A 25,847-nucleotide genomic window follows, 5' to 3' on the forward strand; every position below is an offset into this window, starting at 1 on the left:
TCTGTACTGCCCTCAGATTAGATGGTGTTTCTGTACATAAATCACATTAACAGTTTATTCTGCTTCATTACTTGAAACTTTATTTTTCTTCTGAGTACAGTGATATATAGAGAATAACTAGGTAGTGGCCAAAAAGAGAGAAAATGACACATCTAATACTGATAAATACCATTAAATTTATACATTACTTTTTTCTCTCATTCACATTCTAAAATGTAAGGTTCTAGATCAACATCCTAATTTAGAAGCCTTTAAATCACTGTTGAATCAGTTATCTTTTTCAATAATTGAGACCAATCCTGTGAATGTGAACTTTTTTTCCAAGAATTTTAAGCATATACATGAGCCGCATGCACATTTGACTTTGAATTGTTCCATGATGCATCAAGTACAACAGACAGTAACTTAGTAGAAATTATAAGATGGGTAGCAATCTAAAATTTATTTTTATGAATTTGAAACAACTCTTTGCAGCTTAATTTAAAGCATGCAAAATCACAAATTGAAAGCCAAAGTGGGCTAAATACAGTAAGTTTAATATTAAGATCAAATTCTTATCAGTAGATGTTACCCAAATGTGCTATTGATTCTGCTTCAGTAAAATCTAAAAATAACACAAAAATCTGAAGTAGTTTGTTCAGATTTGTTTTATTTGAATTTGGATAAAGTCCTGCATTCTTGAAAATACCTACGAGAATAAAATAGTTTGGGAATTGGCTGTCTTGGGAGCTTTTATAGCTCCAGTTGCGCTGAAGATGTCGAGGCTAAAAACAGCCTATTTTAACACTTTACAGTATAGAAAAGTTCAAGTAGATCATTTTTAACTGAGCAATAACACAGAATGCTCAAGTTGGAACAGAGATACATAATGAGAATATTTAACTTTAAGATAGCTTAAAGTTGCACAAATCTGTATCAGTTATATATTTCTTGGAGGCTTGTTTTTAAAGATTTATCCAAATATATCAAACTGTTTTAAAAATTATCTGAATTACTCTATTTCTAATATATTCAGATATTTTTGAAAACTTAAGATTTTATTCATTATGTATGCTACAGTTTAAGCCTTGTACATGTATGTCTGATGGTGATGAGTTTGATATTCAGCATCCCTGTTTGTGTTTTGTTAGGATGTATTTAGTTTTCAGGTGTCTCCTAACATGAATCCCATCAAGTTGAATGAGCTGGCAATCCGAAAACGTTTGACTATCCATGGAAAAGAAGATGAAGACATTGATCCTGCTGATTATGTGCTGCAAGTTAGTGGGAGGCTAGAGTACGTTTTCGGTGATCACCCATTAATTCAGTTTCAGGTACATAAAGCTCTTTCTAACTTAATGTAATGATTAGTTTCTGGAGCCTTGGCCAAAATTTCACCATACATCATATGCCATCAGATGGAGAAGCTGTGCTTCCTCCTCATGTCTGCTGCACTTTCCAATTGTAAAATACTTACGCACTATTTCCTTAGTATCTTTGTAATATAATACAGCTTCTTTGATTTAAAAGTTGTTGTAGGAATATTCTGTTAATAACTGTTTTCCATGGTCTTTTAGTATATACGCAACTGTGTGATGAACAGGACTCTTCCTCAGCTGACTCTAGTTGAATGTTGTACCATAAAGAAAATGTGTGAGCAGGAGATGATTGCCATAGAAGCTGCCATAAACCGAAAATCATCCAACCTTCCTCTTCCTCTGCCACCAAAAAAAACAAGAGCAACAACTGTAAGTTGATGTGGAGAGTATGCAGTATCCAAAAGGAAAAGAGAATTGTGGAATATAAATCACAATGCCTGGGATATCTGCTGCTACTTCTGTTTCCCAGTATATGTCTCCTTGGTCTACTCAGAGTCCCCAGTTGCTTGTCAGAAATAGCAGGCCTTGTGCCTTTTGGGATAATTATTGCATACTCTTGCCTCCTTCTTGCCCTCTTCCACAAAAAGACCCACTGTCCCCTTTTCATTGCTGTTGTTTCTACTTTTAACCACAAGCCAGAAGAGCAGGTAATAATCTGGTACCAGCAACTGGAGAATTTCAGAGATCAGTACTCTGCAGCTTCAACACAATGCGTAGGCTCCAGTAGCTTAGGCAGTGGTGGTCTCTGTTCTTTTGTATTAGCCCATGTGTCTTGCATGCTGTTGCCACTTCAATGACAGCAACTTTTGTCATCATATAAATCTAACTTTTCTTTTAATGTGGTGCTTCCCTTATTGTTAAACATACCATGGCTTTATGGCCCAGTTATAAGTTCTGTACTTCTGTTCTAAAGAAAGTGGCTCTGCTCTTAAATATTTAGGATATACTGAGAGTGAATAACAGATTTGAAGGGTTATTACAGATTATCAGCTAATAATATGTAATGAATGTTCTTTTTTCCTCCAGTATCTTCAGCTTAGTGTTTTTTCTCCTTTTCTTTCTTTTTAGAGCATCTGGTATGCTTGTGTAGTTATGATAACAAATTAATTTTTTAGGATTTCAAATTCATATTGAAAAAAAATCTGTATTTTTTAGTTTGTATGTATGGCTTTGCTGAAAATGTTTAGTTCATAAAATAGGTCCAAATATGTTACACTGATCATGAGAAAATTTGCATCTTTGTTTCCCTTCTCAGAGTGTGTGGGATGTTTGCAGCCCTTTCAAGATTACTCTGTTAAAGGGTAATAAACTAAATACAGAAGAAAATGCCAAAGTAAGTAATTACTTCTAGTTTCAAAAGACGTTCTGTTCATAATTTTAATGCTTTTCTATGTTTAGTGAACTCAGAATGAAACCGGTTTAAGTTCAGTGAAAGTGTATTTTCACTTGGTTATATTGGTGCTATTGCTTTAAGATCTTGATTTATTGCTAAAAGTATTGCTTTATTGTCTGAAGTTGGATATGCACATTTGAACATTATTAATAGTTACAGACAGTATGAAATGTGTGTTCATGGGGTACTTGATTATCTTTTTTTTAAGATGATATCTGTAAGTACTGATACTGGTATGAAATAAGCTTATTCAGACTAAACTGCCATAAACATCTGACAAGCAAAAGTAGATTAAATGCTAAACATTATCCATGGGAACTTAAAGTAATTTCATACTCCAGAATAAATTCTCTGAGTCTAAGCACTGATAGCATGCTTCTGTATGGTCTGTCTTTTATTGTCTAAACATGCTGAGTATACACACACACACACACACACACACACACACAAAAGAAAGCTGTAGTAGCACTTCCTGTAAAATGTACATGACTAGGCTACTGACTGTTTTACAGACCACAGGTTGTTAACATGTGGCAGCTTTTTGCACAATTACTTTAAGACCTCAAAAGACACTTGCCTCTGAAATAGAACAGCGTTAATTTCCTTTATTTGGTTTGACAAACAATTATTTGAGTAAGTTCAAGAGAAATTCAATTATCCATTGATGTTTGCTGTTCAGATGCTTTGTTCAAGATACCCAGTGCATTTTTCTTCAAAACTACTGTCACAACCTCCATTTTACTACATAGCTAAATGGACCTTACTTAAATGGACCAGTTTTACTCTATTAGACAGCATGGCTGTGGAAATGGATGTCTGCAAAATCAGAAGTTTTCTTTTTCTATATCTAAACCATATTTTAGCTATGTATTAGTATTCTCTTCTTAGCTTTACACTCTGTAGACTCTTAGAGCTTTAAAATAAAAGGGAAAGAGGAGAAGAAGGTGGATTCCACAAGTGATGTAGCTATCATATATATTTACATTTATATATTTTAAATATAGATATGTATATACCACACACGCTTATAAAATACGAGGTTTGATTAGTTTCAATATGCATTTAGAGGAAAAAGAAAATATGTTGAGGAGAAACAATGAAAATTAATAGTTCCTTAGTGTCGATTATTGTGGACGCTATCTAAGGAGTATTTAGCATTTTGAATGCATTGTAGTCTTGAAAACCTAAGTGCTGTGGTTACCAAATGTCATGCATTAATCTTGCAAGCTTGTGCATATTTCTCTGCATTGTCTACCTACGCTGTCGTGGAATTGTTTCACTATTGAGAATGTATTTGTTTTCTAGTTCTGATTCCTTAGAATGTAATGTTTAATTCACTGCTATTATTCCCCTAGTTTCACTGTACTTTGGACTAACTGATATTCACTTTTGCTGAAACCACTAGTTCATAAGTGCAGTGTTTGTAGTGGGGAAACAAAATTTTTGTTAGATGGGGTAGCACTCTGCCAACGTGAGCTGTGTTGAGTATTTTCACCTAGAGCCCCAGTGACTTCATTCAGCTAACACCCAATTTTCCAAATACATGATGTTTGAAATTGCTTTTTTGTCTTGCTATTTGGCTGCACCATTCTAACACTATTTCATTAGTAAAAATGGAGTGTCAGGGTGACAAGAAAAAAAAAATCCAATCCCTTATATTTAATAGGAACAGAAATCATAAAATTATAACTGCTCAAGGGCAGGCAAAACAGCAGTGTGTTCTAGAAATACCCAGGCTGCTATGTTACTATCAAATTTTATTTGATCACTTGAATTTTTCATTTTAAAACATCTTTTTACAATTACAAAATGAAAATAACTTCCCCAGTCAGGGAAGTCTGGTGGCGTACACAGTGATAATATCAGATGTCAAGAAGTCAAAGAACAATATCAAAAACTATTCAAATGTGAGTTTAAAACCCCGGTTTTAAATAAATCAGCTAGATTCTAGAACACTTACTGTTAACTGGTTTTAAAGCACAAGCAGATAATGCACTGAATGTAATCATAGTGCCATAAGATAGCTTTCAATCAGCAAAGGAATTTGGTTGTAAATTCAGTTGAACATATAATAAATCTCCAAATTTGTTAGTAAAGGACTGCCTGGTGACTTGTTTCAAAAACACTGTGAACCAATTTTAATAGGTTCTCTGGCATCAGCCACAGACAGTATTTCCTTTTTGAAGAATATAAGGTTGCAATCTGTAATTAGATTTAGAAAAGAACTGTAAATGTAAACAGGAATTTTGACTGCATGAATATATACATACGTAGTTATGTATATGTATGCATGCCCACATATAGTCTGTATACATCTTAGATTGTCTGAAGTAAGATTTCTTCAAAGTGTGTTCTCTGTTTCATGGATGTTCATGTAGCTATTCGTAACTTACAGTGGGGAAGCATGCCAAAAATAGGTAAAAGTGGGTTTTATGAGTGTCACTGGGAATCAAGTGAATGTCTTCTAAATTGAATATTTCTTTTAAGTGATTGGGAATAAAATTGGGATTATATGCATACATGTATATGCAAGTCAACTGAATCAGTTTAATAATGAACATTCCTGTAGCTCCTGTGTCATGGAGGAGTGTAACTTACTACAGTGTCCTCCAAGACCTAATACCTCTGCCTATGCTATGACAGCAACCTCCTGATGGATGATAGTAATTTAAATTACTTTTATCCAAAAATTATACCGAATTATGAACATCTCCCACTTTCTCTGAGAGTGCTCGGAAATAACGATAGCTTAAAGTGAATGTTAGGAAGGCTGTTTAAGGAACATAAGGAACCTGAAAAACCAATTTACCTTTTACTCCTCTAGGTGTAACATTGATAACTTCTTCTTGAAGGTGACCAAAGGACTATAGACTGTTTCTTCTTCACTGCCTATCTTTCTCCATTGATAATTTCGAAGGTCACCTAAAAGAAGTCGACATATTTCTTACTTTGTCGTTTTGGCAACAAAAAATGAAGACCTCCTTGTCATTCTTACTGAAACTATCCAAGAGTATGGAAACTTGGAAACATGCAGTTTTCTTTGTACATATGTTATTAAACAGAAATGCAGGAATTAGCTGCATCTTAGCATTGACCTAAAATGTGTTTAATTTCAGTGCCAATAACTCCATCTTTTTCTCTTTTCTCACTTCGCCTTTCCCGTTCCTTGTTTTTATAGTTCAAGCTAGCTGGTCTTGTTGGTTTCTGGGTGCTAAAGACAAAATAGAATTCCTGGGAATTATGTACGTTATTATTACCATTCAGGTGATTTCTGATGTCAGTCATCAGTATCCCTCCATGTGTGTCTATAAACAGTTTAAATCAAAAATAATTTTTTCCTTAAGTTGGAAAACCCCCAAACTTTTCTCTTAGAAGTACAAATTGGTTTTAGCTGGAGATTAGAATTTAGATTTGCACAAATAGTCTTACCTTTTTCATCCTGTTGTTATTGTTGTTGCTTGTTTCCTATGCTTTCTTTCAGTGTTAGGTATGTTAAAAGCATTTATATATTAATTTATTGCATTTATGTCAATGTTACTTGAACAGCATATCTTGATTTGGCTATCAAAATGCAATTTTTCTATCTATATCAACTGTCAGATGGGAAGTGACTAATCTTTTGTGTAATTCATTGTTACTTCTGCTATTGAATTATGTTTGATTTGCCACTAAATTATTCTACTCCAATTATGTGTGACTCACCTTTGTTTTTAAAAAATAGGTATAAAATCTCTTCTGTAGCTGCTTGTTCCAGCTTCTCTAAAATCTGGACTTTGTTTTTTCAAGTTATCTCTGTTGTTACCATGTTTTAAAACGTCCTCAGAGCAAGAATAATTAAATGTATTTTGAGGTAGACTCCAGTATTTTTGTTTTTCTAAAATATTTTGGTGAGAATACACAGGAATGGGAAAAGGAAAGGTCCTGATGAGGATGCATAGCTAATTCAACGACGAAACAAAAAAAAGTTACTATTTCAGCACGTGAACTATTTATAATTTCTGTTCTCTAGACGAAATCAATATAGAAGCAATTTAATATTGATTTAGGCATGGAATATTTTCTGGAGGAAATAAGTCGTGAAAAGCCAGGTGTTATTTTTTATGCCTGTTGTTGAGTAAGTTGAAAAGTATCTCAGAACAAAGATTTTTTTTGGGGGGGGGTTATTTTCAGCAGAGGTAATTTCTATGGAAAGAATTTTCTATAAAAATATGGAAAATTCCTATAGAAAAAATGCCATGACAGTTCTTATTTTCCATAGTATCTTACTCCTTGTCACGTGTACAAAGAAGCATCTGTTAAATAGTGTGCTGGCTGTTTCCGTTGTCATTAATAGAGGCAATCTTCTAATTTTAGTTTGTACAAGTAATTTCTTCTTCCATGACATGGTGGCCAGGAACATGAATAGCAAAGAAAAAAGAATTTGTTCTCAGTAACTGCTTGTTTAACTTTAAAATCTCAAAATTATCATTTGTTTTCAAGTTAGAAATATTGAATAAACGTATATATGTATGCTCTGTGTCGTATTCTGTGCAGAAATCTGTAGGCTTCGTGGCAAGTTGTAATATTTTTTTTCTCTCATTTCTTTATTGCAGGTTCATGTTAGGGCTGGTATATTCCATGGTACAGAGCTCCTTTGTAAAACAGTTGTAAGCACAGAAATATCTGGGAGAAGTGACCACGTTTGGAATGAAGTACTGGAGTTTGAAATAAATGTCTGTGATCTACCAAGAATGGCGAGGCTCTGTTTTGCAGTTTATGCTGTGATGGATAAGATGAAAACTAAAAAGTCAACTAAGGCAATGAATCCCTCCAAATACCAAACCATTAGGAAAGCAGGAAAAGTGGTATGTCTATTTTTTTTTTTCCCTGTGTGTACCTCTGAATTATATTTCACTGAATATTGAAAAATCTTTCATTGTCTTCACTTCAGTGTTCAAGAATACAAGATGAAAAAAAAATATATATTTAAGAATCATATGTATGAAAAATCCCATGTTGCTATGAAAAAACACCTTTTCTTTCTTCTTGGACGCTGAAAAAGGCATCAACATTTTGGTTATAAGCAAGTTGGCAAATGGCTGCTTAACAAATTATATTTTGAAAAGTTAGTTTTGTTCTAACTCATAGAACTTGAGAAGTTACGATGAGGAAAAAAATGAGCATCTTGGCTCACATTCAGGGAAATGTATTTTTTTTATGTTGGCGGAGTGGCTTCCTTAAAAATTAATTCTTATTAATTAATGTTTTATTAATAGTAATTCTTATTAATATTAAAATGATTCTTGATTCCATGTAATTTTTTTTTCTTTTAACAGCACTATCCTGTAGCCTGGGTAAATACCATGGTATTTGATTATAAAGGACAACTGAAGAATGGAGAATTTGTACTGCACAGTTGGTCATCATTTCCTGGTAAAGTTTAACTTCTGTTTGAGATATTTGAGACTAAAGAAGACCAGTATCAAATAGTAGAATATTTACTACATGCATGTCCAGATCTCTTGTCATCATCTCTTTGCTACGCACATTTTTTTACGTGGATAAATATGTAAAGTCTTAATGTCTTTCATAAAAGTCCTGTTTATCAGGAAAGAGGAAAGATGAGAGCCTGCTTGAAAATAGTATTCGCAGTGTTTTATTATGGAAAGAAAATCTCATGAAAATAGAGATCCATGTTTATATCTGTTATTTGTTGTTTTTTTAAAATGCATTTTAGGTTTCATTTTGTTCCTTGTGCTATGTATATTAAACTAAACAGGGTCGGTATATTGTATACGACAATATTGGAGTTGGCAAAAAAAAAGTGAATTAGAACTTGGTTTTTAAGGCTTCCTTCTAAATTATTTGGATTGATTAGGACAACAGTCTGAAATCTACAAGTCACTCTTAATTTAATCCTGAGAAATACTGTATCAACCTGGCTCTATTGCTGGAAAAAAAAGTGGCTTAAAACTTCTTACTCTTTTCCATACTATTTGATATAGAGGTAGTCAATATAGAGGTTTACAGAGACTGATCTTGGGACTACAGTTAGGGATTTGGCTCAGATAGCAGTATCTTAGCTTCCCTTGATGTTATGATTCTTTTGGAAAGGGAAAATCATTTTTTTTCACTGGTGATAATCCAACATTGTGTATACCAGAAATGCAGTGCATTGTAGAAGTGCTATGCAGCAAAATATGTCTCTGTTTACTGTGTAGAGTAAGCAATTTCTGAAAGGCAATGACTCAAAAATATTTATTTATTTATTTTAATAGATGCCTGGCCTGTAGTATTAATTATTCTGTCTAATATTTTAGATGAACTTGAAGAAATGTTAAATCCAATGGGAACTGTCCAGACTAACCCTTACATTGAAAATGCAACAGCTTTGCACATTAAATTTCAAGAATATTCAAAACATCCTATTAATTACCCTCCCTTTGATAAGGTAAGGTGTGACAGATCAGTCATGAATGCTTGTATGTAAATAACTATTTCTTCCTTACTTTCAGCTCTGCTTTTTCCACTGAATTCCCCGCTTCCTGCAGTTGTTTGAACTTGGGCTACATAATACTGCCCTCTGTTGGTGCAATACATGTTCTTGTAATAAAACGGGATTGAAAGTACTGTAAGAGCTAAAACAGTGCTGACTAATTGCCTTCTTCGTTTTGGTTTGCCAATTTACTCTTCACACAGGCCTTTTTATTTCTCAGTTTTGTAACTGCTTTATTTGTAACACTTTATGGTTCATTTTGCTCATGACACTAGCTTTTTTCTTTAGAAAATAAATACTCTATGCTGTTTTCTTCTAAATACAGAAGTGGAATGTGAAAGCATTTCTTAACACTTGTTTGTTCTAGTTGCTTTGTACCAGAGGTACCAAGGTTGTTAAAGTGTTGAGGTGAACACAGACAAAAGTTTTTACAAAGTTATTTTATTTGTTGACCTTAAGGTAATGTCTGATGGCCCTAACTATCCATTGTAACTTTCATTTGGCTGCCTCTTGAACCTTACCTGAACTTACCTGAAAAATCTTGTATATCAAAGTAAAATCCCAGAGTGCTTTTATAAAGTGATTGCAGAGCTGGTAACAAAACATTCACTGAAAATTTTCACATTTGAGGAACTGCTACAAAATGTGCTCTATTCTGCTCCTTTCTTTTTTTTTTTTTTTTTCCTCCCAGTAGCTTTTGCTTCTTTTAATTCCCTAGAGTTAAGAAACTGTTAAGCAATAAACTCTAGCATCACTGGGAAAATCAGAGCACTAAACTACCCGATTCATTCAATTTCTGTGGGTATACTGAGATTTCTCCCTTGGAAAAGAGGGCAAGATACTCAGTCTCAGATTCTCTTGGTGTAAGGTGCAGTTAAATCAGGAGCAACATTGCAGCTGCTTGAATTATGTCATCTGAGAATCTGCTTTTCAGAGTTGTCTAGAGGAGACTTGCTTGGTGTATGGCTGCTTTTAATTTTCCCCGTGTTTTTTCTTGTTTCTGCCAAGATAATAGAGAATCAGATACCAAATCTTTATTTTAAGAAACATAATGTCTAAAAATAGATGAATCTTTGGATCATAGCATCAATCCATTTGCAGTGAACAGCTGTATTGGGGCTGAGTGAGCAGAAGCACTGTAACAACTCAGAAGAAAGCTGTTGTCTAATGCAGGAGTCACGTGTTGGGCTGAGTAATGATCTGTGCTGCTGCCCCACCAGTGAGGGGCTTTCAATTCAGTTGAACCAAGATGAACTTGCAGAAACTTTCAAAGTTTATTTGCAAGTAGAGTAAAACTCTAAGAAGCACAGGGGGACAAGCATCAAACAGGATTAGGACATTGAACTTTCCTTCACTTAAGTTTTTGCACAGTTTTGCACGTGAGTGGGCTTTGCAGCCAAGTAGCAGATATGACATTAATAAGCATTTCATACAGAGGAACTTAATACCTGCAATGGCAACGACAGGTATGTGTGCCTTGTTAAGGATTTTACCTGCTGGACATTTGGTCTCTGATTACTGAGTCTTTTTTGTGGTTTCCCATATTGCCTGATTAAAACTGATGTAAGTCTTCTCCCTCTTTACCCAATTTTAGATGGAGCAATGCTTTCTCCATTCTATACAACTGTATATACAACTTAATAGTGTTCTAATTATTTAAAAGATAGCGAAATTTCCTTATTTGCTTCATTTTTGTACTTATTCTTTCAATGCAGTCAGATCTGTATTTAAATCTAATGTATTTAAAAACATCTTTTTGCAGATACTTGAAAAGGCAGCTGAGATTGCAAGAAGCAGTGACAATGCTGCAATGGCGGTAAGCATCTACTAAAGGCAATATTTTAAAATTTAAATAAGTTGTATGTACAACAGATGCATAAATATACATTTTTGTCAGGTGGAAAACCTGTACAGAACGTTGTTTTAACGATAGCTGTTTTTCTGTTATCAGTCCCGATTTTACTACCATCTTTTTCAACTTTCATTTTCCATTAATGTAAAGACCTTTGGCCAACCTCTTAAAATTACTCTGAAACTTCCTTTACCTTTGTGAAGATAAAGGTGGCTTTGGTATTAAAAGCTTGTCTTTTTTTTTTTTTTTCTTCAGAATATTATCTTGAAACTAATTTACTCCTTTCAACTGCTACATCCTTACTCAGATGCAGCAGTTTTTCATCTCATTAATTTATGGAATTCTGTTGTTGCTGATATTATTCCTTTAATTTCTGTCCTAGGAGCTTGCATGAGAGTATAAGAGGATAGAGGTAGTAACTGAGCCAGTGTGAAGATTCATTCATACAAATGTTATGTTCATGTTTCAGAGAGATGAAACAGAGAGAAATGTCTGGAAAAGACAAGTCTGGATTAGAAGACAAAAAATATCTCTTTGTACACTTAGCAACCGTACTTCCCTTTGGTTATTGTTGGAAAAGTGTCTTTTGGCGTAAAAATTTAAAAGCATTATTTATATATCAATAAAATTTGCTCATTTGAAATATGAAAGGAAAAAGCATGTGTATGTATCCTGAACAAGAGTTTTCCCCATTGGAGTTGGAAAATAGAAATATTGCCACCTAGTGTCATTAATTTTGAAGTTATCATTCAGAAACTTCTGTACACTGCATTTTTGAATAACTGTACTAGTTGCAGTTCTTAGAACTAGCTTCAGAAATCTGAAAGAAAGGTGTAATCGTTGTTCCCCTGTATTTCATGACTTCTATCTGATATTCTGCCTGGTATAGCATTTGTGCTAAAAATAAGAATCTTACTGAATATATCAAAACATTATACTTTACTCATTTTCTAGGGTCGAGGTGGTAAGAAGTTTTTTGTTGTGCTAAAAGAAATAATGGAAAGAGATCCTTTATCTCAGCTCTGTGAAAATGAAATGGATCTTATTTGGACTTTGCGATATGACTGTCGTGAAAATTTTCCACAATCATTGCCAAAACTGCTGCTGTCCTTAAAATGGAACAAACTTGAAGATGTTGCTCAGGTAAGGGAAAAGGCAAAGATGGGGTGGAAAAATGCAGCAGTCAAATCATTAGTAAATAGTTTTTGTTTTGTTTTTTCCTCTAGTGTAGAAATTGTTGAAATGGTACAATGAACTTTGGTTTATACAACTAAGATGAACTTTCTGATCTTCCTGTTCTTTTATTGCAGCTCAAATGTAGTAAATTTTCTTAGAAATGGAGTATTATGTTTGATTTTTAAACCATCTTTAAGCTATTAGTTCAGTGGTCCATGAATTTTTGTACAGTGGATCAAAGCAGCTTTCTTGTGTTATTTATCACATAGATTTCATCCAAGCTCTCGTTGTATTGCAATATTTTAGTAGAATAGTTGCACTGAATGTATTCTGTTTTCCTTATGTTTCCATCACCTCCTCACTCAGCAGAGTAGTGGGATGGCAGAACTCTCTGACAGGATTCACAGACAGTATTTATTCTCAAAATGGAAATTAGACATTATTAATTAGACACCTTGCTGAAGTGGCACTAACTAGAGAAAGGCTAGTTAATTTTTAAATATTTGAAGTAACTGGAAGAAAAATACTGACCTTTCTGTAATTGTGTTGTCTCTTATAGGAAACTTGTTTTGTTAGGGAAGAAGTTGTGGTTGGTTCATTGGGGGAGCAGAACTGATACAGCAAGGCCAGTCAGACTCGAGCTTTCTCTAAACCTTTAGATCATTGCTGATAATTCAATGTTTGTCGTTTTCTCACAGCTTGTCAGGAGTTTCAAACCATGTGTGAGGAGAATTATGCAGTAATTCGTGTGTGTAGCATTTTAACATGTTTGATATTGTAGAGAACTTTTAAAAGTTCTGAAACATATGAAATATAAAAGTTCTTTAAAAATCAGATGCATTTGGAAGCTCTTCAGAGCTACCTCGCTGCTGTCTAACCAGATGAGGGCGTTTCATAATCCAAGTTTTTCTCCAAATGCAACGAGCATTTCTGATGTCCCTTGACCTGCCCTTTTGAGCCAGTTGCAATGCACCTGGGATATGGAGCTGGCTGGAATGTGCTTCTCTTAATAAAAGTTCCGAGGAAGAATGTAAACAGAGCAGTGCATATTTGGTGAATTTTCTTGCTTGTGTCATAGGCCAGTTAGATCCCAATTCCTCTAGGTCACATCAGTTAACATTTTCTCATTTTATTAACCTCTGAAATTATTTCAAAAATTGAGTACTGCTGCAGTCAAAGTTAGGAGGTCTGTATCTTGAAATGTAATTCACAGTGAATGTATGTACTGCCGACCACGGCTTTCAAAATTCATTGCCTGATTCTGAAGCAAGTAATGCCACGTACACTTGTCTTTTCAGAATGTAACTCAGATTCTTCATTCATTTTGATCATTCATTATAAACAAAACATTTCTGTGTTTGTATGGGTTCTGCACCTGATTTAAAGTAGGTTGTCTAGAAATTCTGATACATTTGTTTTGAAGTTTCTTATTGTGTGTCTGGCAGGCATAGCTGCTGTTTGCATTTTCAACATCTGCTTTTATGGTATTAAGTGTCTGCTCAGTGTTAGTATTTATTTGAGAATTTCAGTTCAAGTATTCATGATATGGAAGTGTTGATGGCTGTAGTGCTTCTTGATATAAAGACTGGTGGTGTTTGACCCTCATGGGCTAAGGATTGAATAGAAATTTTTATCATGACTTATGGCTTCTTAGCATAGAAAAGAAAAAGTGTACGCTCTATATTGTATTTACATGTTCAGACTTATTTTGACTAATAGTGTCCTCTTTTAGTCTTATTTATATATATATATATATATATATATATATATATATATTATTAAAACATATCCTTGGTGGGTAGCCTCATTAAAATGCAATAAGTTTATTTTATGCAACCTCTAGATGTTTTTTCTTCTTAGTAGTTCAAAATAAGAGACTAGTTTTTCTTCAACTTTTTCTAGCACATCATTGTCTTTGGGATTTGGGGTTTTAATTATTATTATCTAATTATTAATATCTATCTGAATCATCCTTTCTGCATTTAAGGCCATTACTATGTATATGTAAGAAAATGCTTCATTGGTTGAGATGGATAAATATTTTTGGTAAAGATCTCTCTTAACAAAAATGATCTTAAAACCTTTATTAAGAGAAAACTTGTATTTTTACCAGAATGTTTACATATTTATGAGTGTTAATAAAACATTCTCTAAATTTTACTGAAACTCAGTTTCTAAAATTCACATCTGGCATTACCTAACTATTGTTTACTGTGCATCTTGTCTATGTGTGAAGAAACAGATTTTTTGAGTAAATGTGAATGAGGCCTACTGCCAAAAAATCATCAGGATAATTTTAAAGGTTGTTAAACTCAACCAGAAGTGGGACCATTTTCCCACTTTTTTTTTTTTAATTCAGTCAGACCAGTCTGTTTCTCTCCTTCTGTTAGTATGAATGCTTTCATGAGCAGTTATATCCATCTGTTTTCTTAAATAGTTACTTTACCTGTAACCTGATAGTCTTCTTTTTAAAACAGCTTCAGGCTCTCCTTCAGATATGGCCCAAGCTGCTGCCTAGAGAAGCATTAGAATTGTTGGATTTCAATTATCCAGACCAGTACGTGAGAGAATATGCAGTGGGATGTTTAAAGCAAATGAGGTGAGTATATCATATTAGTGCAGCATACAAGGTTTTCTCGAGGGGAAGAAACTTAATTTTGTATGTCTACAGGAAAAAAGAACCCCAAGAGGAAAGATTTAAATGGACTGTCTGCTGTGAATAATGACCACATTAAGCAGTCTTTCTGGATACACAAATTGGAAGCCACGTAAAAACCCTTTACTCTGACATCTTATATTCAAAGATTATTATTTTCCACGCTGCTAAGAAAAAAATGGTGTACATTTGTCCCAGAGAGAGTTGTATTCACTCCTTCCTTGGACAAAGGGAGAACCAGATATTGTGAGAACTTCTTGTAAATACTTGATTATTATACCATTTTGACTTTGCATCATTAAGAAATGCTATCCATCTACTCTGTCATTTTGTCAAGTATTTGCTGTATCATTTAATAGAAACATAAGCTTTACCATACAATTAAAAAACCTAAAAAATTACGAATTTGTTCAATCTCGATAGTAGCCTGTACTATCTGTGGTTCTTCCTTTATCACACATAATTTTGCCCTTCACTGTAACGTAGGGCATGCGTTGTTTAACATTATCATTTGCAGCATTACTGCATTTCCTGTCCTTGAATTCTAAAGTCTCTGTGGTAGATAGTTAAATGATTTTTTTTTAATGGTCAAGGCTATACATTTGAAAAAAAATATTTTGACTTCTTTCAAATAAACAAGAATTTTAGCTGCTGGGCTATCCAAATAATACAGAATTTGTACATCTGGAATTATTTCTAGTACTCTTAGTTCTGGTTCTGAAGCAAAATTATGTTCAGTTGGGTATCAGAAATCAGTTTCCACCTTATTTTAAAAAGGCAGCTGGTAAAAAACGAACAAACAAACAAAAAAAACCACTCTAACCTAAAGGTGATACTATTAGCTGAAATAGAAAGGTAGACAAAAATAAATACAATGCAGTGTGATTGAATATTTTGACCAAGTTACTGAAGGGTTTCAGAGTAAGATAAAGAGAACAAAAGAGTCCAGTATTTGCATCTCTGAAATCCTTCCGTGATGTGTAGAAGGTTCCTGTTTCATCCTAGGCAGACAATCTGAATTCTTCAGGCCATTTATAAAAGGAAAGATACTTGAATGTAAAAAGTCAGGGAAAGTTCAGATTTGTTCTGGAGTAACATAACTGTCAAGTGTTAAGAGGTTTGTTTTGGCTTTTTTTTTTTTTTTTTTTTTTTTTGTGGGAGGGGGTAGGTACAAGCCTTTGTAGAACATTATTGGAATTACTTTTATTTTGTCAGTATTACTTACAGTAGTTAACTAACGTAGAAGCTTTTAAAAATCTTGTTTATGAACTGTCGCTACATACTTAAATTTGCCTTTCTGAAATATAAGTACTTTGGGCATTGCTTGGTGTCTGAAAGATTTGTCTCTGATTTTCCTCATACTCTAAACAATATTATGTTTTTGGTAATGCACCACCAATATTTTACCTAAATGGATCAGTTTGTGAATGTATCTTAATAAATTAACACCTTTCAGCTAACAGGCACTAACATCTTAAGACAGGTCAATGAATTACATTCAGTAGAGTGAATACTGCTTTCCTGATTTTGGAACGGGTATGCAAGTATTCTTAGTTTTGCCTCAAGTGCCCTTCTTGCCTGTGCCTGTAGGAGTTAGCTGACTGCTAGGTTTCAGTAATTCCAAAGATACAGCTCCTCAATCAGAGCTTGAGGGGTCAAAGTGGAGCCAATGTCCAATCTGGAAACATGAAATAATTCATCTCCTAGATGCTTAACCTAGAGCTCAGGCTGAGATGTTGATCTTGTAAAGGCCCATGATTAAATGACATTTTTACTTAAAGGTTTGACTTTTAAAATTCTTTTAACTTAATGATAAATTGATCAATCTAGCAATTGCACTAAGTTGTGTATTATTTTTCTTCTCCTTATTACTGAAAGATTGGGATAAACTCTTCCTGTTGAACCTAAATTTGCGTAGTTGGGTTTGGCATATGCATCTGAATTTCTGGAATGTCATTAATCTAGTTACCTTTTTATCAACTCATTTTATGTACCTCATTCTAGCGATGAAGAACTCTCTCAGTATCTTCTTCAACTTGTGCAAGTCCTGAAATATGAACCTTTTCTTGATTGCGCTCTCTCCAGATTTCTATTAGAGAGAGCACTTGCTAATAGGAGAATAGGACAGATGCTGTTTTGGCATCTAAGGTAAGAATTTTTCCCTTACATCTTTCTGAAACTGTTGGTCCAGATTAGGCTTCTAGTAGGCAGATCAAGAATTTTCTTTTACCTTTGGCATTTATAGATCAAAGCCATACTCTTATTTTAAATATATTACTATGCTTTGTAATCCACTATTTGAAGAAAATACTTGAAACTGCAGTCAGCTCTAGCTAACTGGTAAGTTAGGTTTGTGTATGATTTTAGTGTTTGTTTTGAGTGTGCTTGCAGTAAAAATACAGTATTTATACCTCACAGGGAAAAATACAATTTTTCAAAGACTAACAGAAAATAAAAATAATTCTGTGTGTTGTTGCTACATTTGATGATGAGTTCTATTCGAGTTCTATGAATTGCAGATATCTTGCAGAATGGATTTATAGGTTGATTCTGTCTTCAAAATACAACTAAATTATTCTAATATTTCTAAATAACAAGAGCAAGTACTACATGCAAATGTTTTGGAGAATAATTCGTTCTGCAAATATGGTTCAGTGTTTCTTTCCAAGTGTACCCCTCAGGGAAACTTTAGCTTTTCCTTACCAAGATTTGAGAACACGCAGTGTAACATCAGCCCTGACTCTCAATATCATTTTCCATCAATATTACTTTCTTTAATAAAAGAGGTTCCTGAAAACAAATACCCAGTAACTACCTCTTATCATTATTGCTTCCAGAACAGTCCTAGACCTAAAATCAAGTGGCATGTGTTGAAACTCACCATTCCTTATGAGTGTTTTGTTAATTCATTTGAAAGCTGCCTTTTTATTTTATCTAATGACCATGAAGCATTTTTTTGTTTGTTTCCACTTTATTTGCTTTAAATGCCAGTCTGTAAAATTATGTGGTCTGTCTTGATAGATCAGATGCTTTTCTTCTGTGATGTTCCCTTACAGGTCAGAGGTTCACATACCTGCTGTTTCAATACAGTTTGGTTTGATACTTGAAGCTTACTGCCGAGGAAGTGTTGCTCACATGAAAGTGCTTGCTAAACAGGTATAAACTTCCCTCCTTCCTTAAATCTTGACTTAGTCTAGCTTGTAACTCAAATGCTTGTTCCAGTGTTCCTATGGGTCATATTGGTTACCTTGACAAAGTCCATCTGTTTAGGAGAGAGGAGGGAATGTGGGGGGAGAGAAGGAAGCATGAATGAGAGGGAGAAATGAGTGGGTTGAATAGATGGCTGTAATGATGGAGCAGTCTTCCCTGGTACAGAAGGCAGCTCGTGCTGTGGGGCCTCCGAGGCAGCACCCTGTTTTTATAGTGTTCTGAGAAGTGCAGGGACTTTCAGCACTATGCATACGAACTAGACAGAAAAGTAGACTGTCCAGATTATTAGGTGAGGAAGGGTTTATATGCACTTAAAACTTGTGACACCCCCAACCTCCACCCCATCCCATCAGAGCAGCTTGTTTAATATAAACTATTACATTTCTATCTAAACTTTATATGGATAAATCCAGGATTGCTTCTTACAGCTTTTGCTAAAAAGTAATGCGAAAGTCTATTCTATTTGTAGAATAATGCAGTACTCCCTGGAAACAGGTGTTGAAGCAACCCAAATACTCATTTTAGTGTTAATACAGATTTTCCATTAAAAAAAAAAAAAAAAAGGAGAGAGATTTACTTTTAAACAGACTAATAAGCTTATTGGCAGATCAATAATAGAGACTTGCAAATCATGTTCTAAAGGCTGTAATGCAATTCTAGCAAGAAAATTTAGATTGCTAACATAAAATCCTTAAAAATTGTAGCTCTGGAATTAATGTATTTGCTACATCAAGGAAAAATAAAGACAGAAAAGGCAACTCAGTAAATGTTAGTCTGATGTTTGTTATTTCTAACAGTTTTGATACTGTCAATGTTGAAAATGTACTTCAAGAAACAAACAGAACAGGCATGTACTGTTGTGCTCCTTATTTCTGCAGTTCACAGACCATTGAAAAGACCATCTCTTACATGAGTGCTTGTTAGTATTGTCAAAATCATAAAAAGATTAGGTGATGAAATGCTTAAGCAATAGACCTAAGGTCAGTAAAGTTTTTGTGCACTTCACAGGAAACAAATGTCAGTACAATCAAAGAAGGGGCAAAAAAAATTCCAACTGTGCAAACACGGAAGAAATTCAAAGTAGAAATACTTCAAAAAGTTCCTGTTTGTACAACACAGGTTCCATTTTGTTCCCTTGTCACTGATGTTTGTACAGCTCCTAGAATAGTGGAAAAGCAGAGCGCTTTTAGTTTTGACAGATGGCTGACCTGGCAGGTCTCCATTGCCTCAGTTTTATAATCAAACTCCATACAATTTCCACAGCATCCTGCTTAACAGGGTTCAGTCTGTCTGTAAAAGTGGTAAGTCTTGACTCAGCACCTTATAAGTTAGACTGAGGCTTCCTTGAATAGAAATAATCTTTTACAATTACTTAAATTGATGCAGTTTGCTAGAGAATATTGCAGCACGTTGCTGAGCATGTTAACTTACGGGTACCGTGAATTGTTGTATACTTTGTATTCTGCTAACAAGTTGCTTAGATGTAGATGCAGCGTAGAAACTATGTTCATTGTATGTGCTATGTAGGTTTGTTATCAAAGGGCTTTTATCTGTTCATGTTATGTATATTTATATTGCTAGTTTACTTGTTTTCTTACAAACCGTACTGGTGGAAAACTTTCTAAAACAGAGGAAGAAAAGAAAAGCTAAATGTGTCTTTACACATTCTAAAAGTAAATATTGCTTAGATGATGCATGCAGATTTGGAGCATCCTAACTGATCAGAGCATTTACCTTATGCCTAATTTCAGCAGGGTTTTAATGAACAAACTTTTGCAGAGCAGAGTCTTAAATATTGAGCATGTGTAGTTGTGTATGTGACAAATGTCTGCAATTTGTGTTGTGGCCCCATGTTGTTGTTTGCAACTAACTGGATGCATATAATGCAGCATCTTCATCCATTGCTTCAAGTAATGTTTGAATTTTGTAGAAGTATGATACACTCAATTTCTATTGACTTTAGTATGGATTGAGGCACCTATGCTATGCCTTATTTAATTTGTGATGGAAACTGAATTTTGAAGGTGGATTTTTTGTAAATTTGTCATACATTAAAATGTCACTGTGTTGGAGATACTAAGTCCTGCTTAAAAAGTGACTTGAGTTTTCAGAGATTTCATCCCATCCATGTTTTTGTTACAGAAATGGTACTTCTAGGACATAAATAATTTCCAAAAGTCTATTGTCATTTGTTTCAGAAATGCCATCTTAATTTCTGATTATTATTTCCATTTTATAGAATGTTGTAAAATTGCTTTATATTTCAGATAACTGCTTTTTGTTTTCATACACAATTTTAGATTGTATTACATGCAAAGTCAAACCAGTAAGTTTTAAAGATAAAATATCTTTCAGGTGGAAGCCCTTAATAAAATGAAGACTTTAAACAGCTTAATTAAGCTGAATGCCATGAAACAAAGCAAAGCAAAAGGAAAAGATGCAATGCACACGTGTTTGAAACAAAATGCTTACAGAGAAGCGCTTTCTGACCTGCAGTCTCCTCTGAATCCTTCTGTTATACTTTCAGAACTACAGTAAGTTAAGAATGAGTGAATAAAGTTTCACTGTAGCTTTTGAGTGGGAACACTAAAGTAGAAACGCCTATGTGCTTGAACTTCCTTTGGCTGTATTGTTTAGCAGATATGCTGTCACAGGGAACGCTTTCTATAGTGAGAGAAGGTCTGTTGGCAGTCTTCCCGAGGTTAAATAGCAGTAAAGTCTGAAGATTATTGTGATCCACAAAGAAACTTAATACTCTCTTAGTGAATGTATTACCATAGCTAAACATATTTATATATAAGACTAAAAGTGCCAATCGTGGTGTTCAACATAGTTGATGTTTGACAGATTCATCCATAACTCAGTATGTGCTGATAGCATAGTAGCTGAATGAAAGCTGAGGTAATGTTTAAGTAATTCCAAACTGGAAATCTACGTTTTCTGTTGTGTTTTTGAACAATGCTTAGTCCTGTTCAACTGAACTATTTTTAGTTGACTATAGCATTTGTTATATTTTCTTCTAGCGTTGAGAAGTGTAGATATATGGATTCTAAAATGAAGCCTCTATGGATAGTATACAACAATAAGATGTTTGGAGGAGATCTTGTAGGGATCATCTTTAAAAATGGTGATGGTAAGCAGTGCTGAGCACTTCTTTCTTTATTCTCACACTTGCACTTAAGCTTTGTTGCTCTGTATTGCCATAAATTAAACATGGCTTACTATTGCATCAGCAAACAAATTAAGCATCTTTTTGACTAGTTTTCAATCTACAGATGTTATCAGTCGTAATGATACGGTTAATCCTGCTTTCACATTTAGGATTGAGGATTTTTAGATAGCTTTTTCTGAAAGCCTTATAAATATTAGATGGTTTATCTACAACACTCTTGAGAAACTGAAGTAGCAGTTTCAACCTTCCATTATAGATCTCCGGCAGGACATGTTGACACTCCAGATTTTGCGTTTGATGGACATACTTTGGAAAGAAGCTGGCCTGGATCTCCGGTAAGGATCTCTTAAGGGTTTGTTTATTTCAGTGGAGAGTCCACTCTTACCAGTAAAGCTTTCCTATTCATATGCTTTCCCCTAAACATCTGGAATGATGCCAAAAGGTTTCATTTGTCATAGCCAAGGTGAGCAGGCTATAGAAGGCACTTACCTAACTACATGGCTTCTCTTTGCAGTTTATTCCCCAGATGGCCCACATTACAAAATAATTTAGCCATGAAAAGAAATAATGTAAGAAGTGAAGTTAAACATTGAGATTTTTACTTATTATCAAGCAGGATATTTGTCCTTGTGCACTGTGTCTTTCCCAGAGTATCTAAGTCTCCATGGTGATTATAAATTGCGCTCTCCGCAATGAAAATGAAAACATTTTACTGTTTTAAGCCAGACAAAAAGCATTGTATGAGGTGAGGAAACAATTCTTGACCTAAAGGCCCAGCAGGTTCTGTGCATTTTGTTTAATTCATTGGTTGGTTTCCTTTGGGTTTTCTTTGTTTTGTTTGTGTCTGTGAGCTTTCCAAAAGCATGTATTTTATAAATTTCTCAAGTAACAAACGTGTCTATTAACTGTCATAGACTTTTCAGGTGTATGCAAAAATGGGAGTTCACTTTGTGATTTATGGGAATTACAGCTCTTAGGTTCTACTGCACATGTGCAAGTGAGGTACCAATGTAGAATGCAAATCTGCTGTCCAATGAAAAGATCTTTATGTGAAGGCTTTCTGTAATCTATCTGGTGTTTGAGCAGTACTGGTTAAAAACTAGTCATTGAGGTTTGCACCTGGAATACACAGGCTTTTCTAGCAGGCAAAACACGCTTTAGAAATTAGTCAACTTTAGGCATTCTAACCTGAGAGTGGGGTAAGAGGAGGTTAGGACTGTTTGTTATAAAAGTTCGCTATCTGGTTGAGAATTACCAGAGTTGTGGAATAGCCAAACAATCAACCTCTTCTTTTTTAACATTTTCTTATTTCTATTGGTCTTATTTCTTAATGGTACGTATGGTTTGTACAGCCATGGCCATAAATTAATACATTTCTGTCCAAGTATGTTTTTGTTTTATTTTTATTTTTATTTTGCAATTTCCTACCAAATGTAACAGGTTTGTCCGTCTTCTACCTACTATATAGGATAGAAGATTGGGAACAGTCGATATGGATTTACCAGGGGTAAATTGTGCCTGACTAATCAGACTGCCTTCTGTGATAAAATGACTGAATTTGAGGAGATGTCCTTACCCTGACTTTAGCAATGCTTTTGAGTCTGCCTGCTGTGCTATTCTTGCCTCTGAGTTAGGGTGTTACGGTCTGGATGGGTGGGCAACTACATACTCTGCCTGAAGGCTGAAAACAAATAAGTGGTTGCTGGAGTCTAAACATTTTAATATTCTTAGCCTTGTCAATAGCCTGTGGTGAAAGTCTTATTTGTAGGTAAGAAAAAGTATTTCCATCTGTTTTATGCTTGCTACCTGCTATTCCCAATTACTGCATATTTTCGGTTGTATTTTTGAATTCTGATAAATAACAGGTGATCATTCATGTGTAAGACAAGATTCTGTAGTAAGATGAGGCTGGCAGGAAAGGTGATATATTTAGAGCCACTGCTATATTGGGGAAAAAATAAACAACTCTGCAGCTTCCTCAAAATTTGTATGTCAAAATGTATTTTTGATGCCATTTCAATGATGTAGTTCTAATATTATAAAAATCAGTGGAGAATAAGCATGGTGTCCTAGTGTATTTAGTACTAAAGAGGTTTTTATGAAGTTTTAAGTCAATAATATTTTGTGTTAAAGCTTCCATTCCTGCTTGCAGGCATTGTAAACACCTTTAACATACGTTCTGAAGTCTCACTTAGCATTCTTCTATTGTTAAAACACCATTTGGATGTCAGAAAACATTTTCCAGACCAGGAATATCTTTGAATCTTGAAGTCTTCTCCAAAGCAGCTTTCTTACCTTCATATACTTGATAGGATAAGCTTGTCTTCTTTATAGGAATACTATCCCAAAGTGTGAGGCATTGTTCAACATTATAATACAACCTTCCAGTCTGAGGGAAGCTTTTCCAGCCAATCTATGCACCAGATTTAGTTAAGGTAATTGTCAAATTCTAACTTCTTGATAGAAAAATAGTTCTAATAGTTCTAATGAAGATAGATTCGTATCAGATTCATATTTTACTACAAATTGTTTGGACACCATAAGGTCAATTTTGTATGCCTATGAAATAGCTGAAATCATTTATATTAATTGTAATTGTAACTGTTGTTTATAAGGCTAGAAATACTTAAATATCATCTGAAATACTTCATTTGGATTCTTTCATCTCATTTTTTCAAATTTTGTTGTTCAAGCATTACGTGCTTCACAAAGCACGTAACAGCAGCCCACAGATAATCTCTTAACCTTTCAGGAAAATGTGCTACTTGTGGAAATATTCTTTAGAGTGAAGTATGGGATAAAATAGGAAAGTGAATTACAGATTGTTTCTGGAAGTGTATGTTTGCTATGAGGTAGCTGAGTGTGTTTTAAGTTGAACACTGATTTGAGGAAACTAGATAATTTATATCATTATAAATAGACTGTGAGGAGACTGATCCAGCATTTAGGGGCAAGGACAACCTCTGGCAGCTGTGGAATCCCAGATGAGGCATAGTTCAGTTGCTGCCTTCCCAGAAGCTTAGTTTGTGGTTCCAGCCAGGGCCACACACTGTGCCTAGCAAACAGGAATAGTGATTGGGAGTCATCAAATGTGCTTTTCCTGACTAATGCATTTTTTTTAAACTCAACAAAGGGAAACCAAAATGTGGCTCTGATTTTTCTTAAAACTCTTATAAGAAGAAAAATGTAGAAAGGGGAAATAGTGAGAATGGCAGTTCTATAATTGGCCTCTTCCATTTATTTACATAACTGTGAGCATCTTCCTTCCATTCATCCTTTCTTAGTTCTGATTATAAAATAAAATCCTGGGATTGAGGTAGGGCTATAGTTCTACATCTTACAAAGATTTTAATGAGGCAACTGTCAAGGAGAGGTTCAGAAATGGCATTAACTGGCAACAGAACTGGGCAAAACAGCCCTCTGACCACCTGGAGGATGACAGTGCAGCTAAGTTACGACTTTGACCTTTAATCTATGTTTGCAGTTTACATACTTATTAAGAAGAGATGAGTCCAAAATCTATGAATCTGCAGCAGTAGTAATGAGTTTTGTTGCCCTGTTCGTGAGCCAGGACTTTTGGATGACCTCTCGTTGCTTGGGTTAAGAGACATCTCTATCAAGTGACAAAGTAGTGTCAAATATTTATGATTTCCTGAAAGATCCTACTTCATACATCAGTGCCAATGAGTGGAGTCTTTTCTTCTTGCTTTTTATCATCCTTTGAGGTTTACATTTCCCTGATGCTGTTGCTTCCCTTTTTCCTTTTGTGGATGCATAATGGATTTTGTGCTTTTCAGCTTTCTTCCACTACTATGCTTGATAACTCCATTCAAGCAAAAGCAGGGTTTCTAACTTTTTTCACAAATGTAAGTGCAGAAACACTCGCTGCTTGCCTCTGTCTTCTTCAAGAAGTTACTCCCAGTCAAGAATATCTTGTCACAGCAGATCTTATAGCTTCTCTGAAGCAGGGATCAAATGGCAGCCAATATGCTGCCATTGAGGGATTCGGGGTAGGATCACTTTCCTTATAATTGTACTGCAATTCCCAATCACTTACTCATTAGTAATTTAATATGAAATCTTAGCCCAGTCTGTGTGTGCTACTAGAAGTGTAAAGCAAGCACAAAATTCCCAGTGGGATTTCTCAGCTCTGGAGAGGGGCACCAAATATATGTGGGTTTTGAGATCTGCAAAGGTGAAGGAGAACGATTTTGGTTTTGTTTGCTTGATTTTAACTGTCAACTAATTTGTCTCATGGGTAAAGTAGCCTCTTTCACACATGGTACGTTCTGTTGTTTAGGTTCCTGTGTGCATTCTCACTAAATATTGGAACAAGACCAGGGTTTGTATCAGAAAAGGAAATTTGTGTGTGTGCAGCAGGATGCAACAGTGTTCTCCAGTAGGTCCTTCATCCTGGGCTGTCACTGGATGGACTGTGGAGTGCAGAGCTGAAGAAAACTTCAGGTGCAAATTGCATCTGCTCCTGAGTACAGACCCAACCACTAGACAGCAAAGGCCATCAGCAATGATGAACACTACTCTGTCATTTGGAGAA

General features: G+C 34.7%; 1 protein-coding gene across 6 annotated transcripts in view; it reads left to right on the forward strand.

The window, feature by feature from the left end:
- Positions 1 to 25,847, forward strand: part of PIK3CB (phosphatidylinositol-4,5-bisphosphate 3-kinase catalytic subunit beta) — a 98,848-nt gene that overhangs the window by 64,579 nt on the left and 8,422 nt on the right. For all 6 annotated transcript variants that reach the window (XM_084529923.1, XM_084529926.1, XM_084529925.1 and 3 more), the window contains 14 exons: positions 1,131 to 1,313; positions 1,557 to 1,727; positions 2,614 to 2,691; positions 7,344 to 7,595; positions 8,067 to 8,163; positions 9,051 to 9,181; positions 10,989 to 11,042; positions 12,033 to 12,221; positions 14,732 to 14,853; positions 16,915 to 17,058; positions 17,967 to 18,066; positions 20,476 to 20,654; positions 21,144 to 21,253; positions 21,549 to 21,627. In XM_084529923.1, the coding sequence (XP_084386049.1) occupies positions 1,131 to 1,313; positions 1,557 to 1,727; positions 2,614 to 2,691; positions 7,344 to 7,595; positions 8,067 to 8,163; positions 9,051 to 9,181; positions 10,989 to 11,042; positions 12,033 to 12,221; positions 14,732 to 14,853; positions 16,915 to 17,058; positions 17,967 to 18,066; positions 20,476 to 20,654; positions 21,144 to 21,253; positions 21,549 to 21,627 (1,889 nt within the window). The remainder of the gene's footprint in view (positions 1 to 1,130; positions 1,314 to 1,556; positions 1,728 to 2,613; positions 2,692 to 7,343; positions 7,596 to 8,066; positions 8,164 to 9,050; positions 9,182 to 10,988; positions 11,043 to 12,032; positions 12,222 to 14,731; positions 14,854 to 16,914; positions 17,059 to 17,966; positions 18,067 to 20,475; positions 20,655 to 21,143; positions 21,254 to 21,548; positions 21,628 to 25,847) is intronic.

The sequence above is a fragment of the Aythya ferina genome (assembly GCF_964211825.1).
Source record: "Aythya ferina genome assembly, chromosome: 9".
NCBI classification, from domain to species: Eukaryota; Metazoa; Chordata; class Aves; order Anseriformes; family Anatidae; genus Aythya; species Aythya ferina.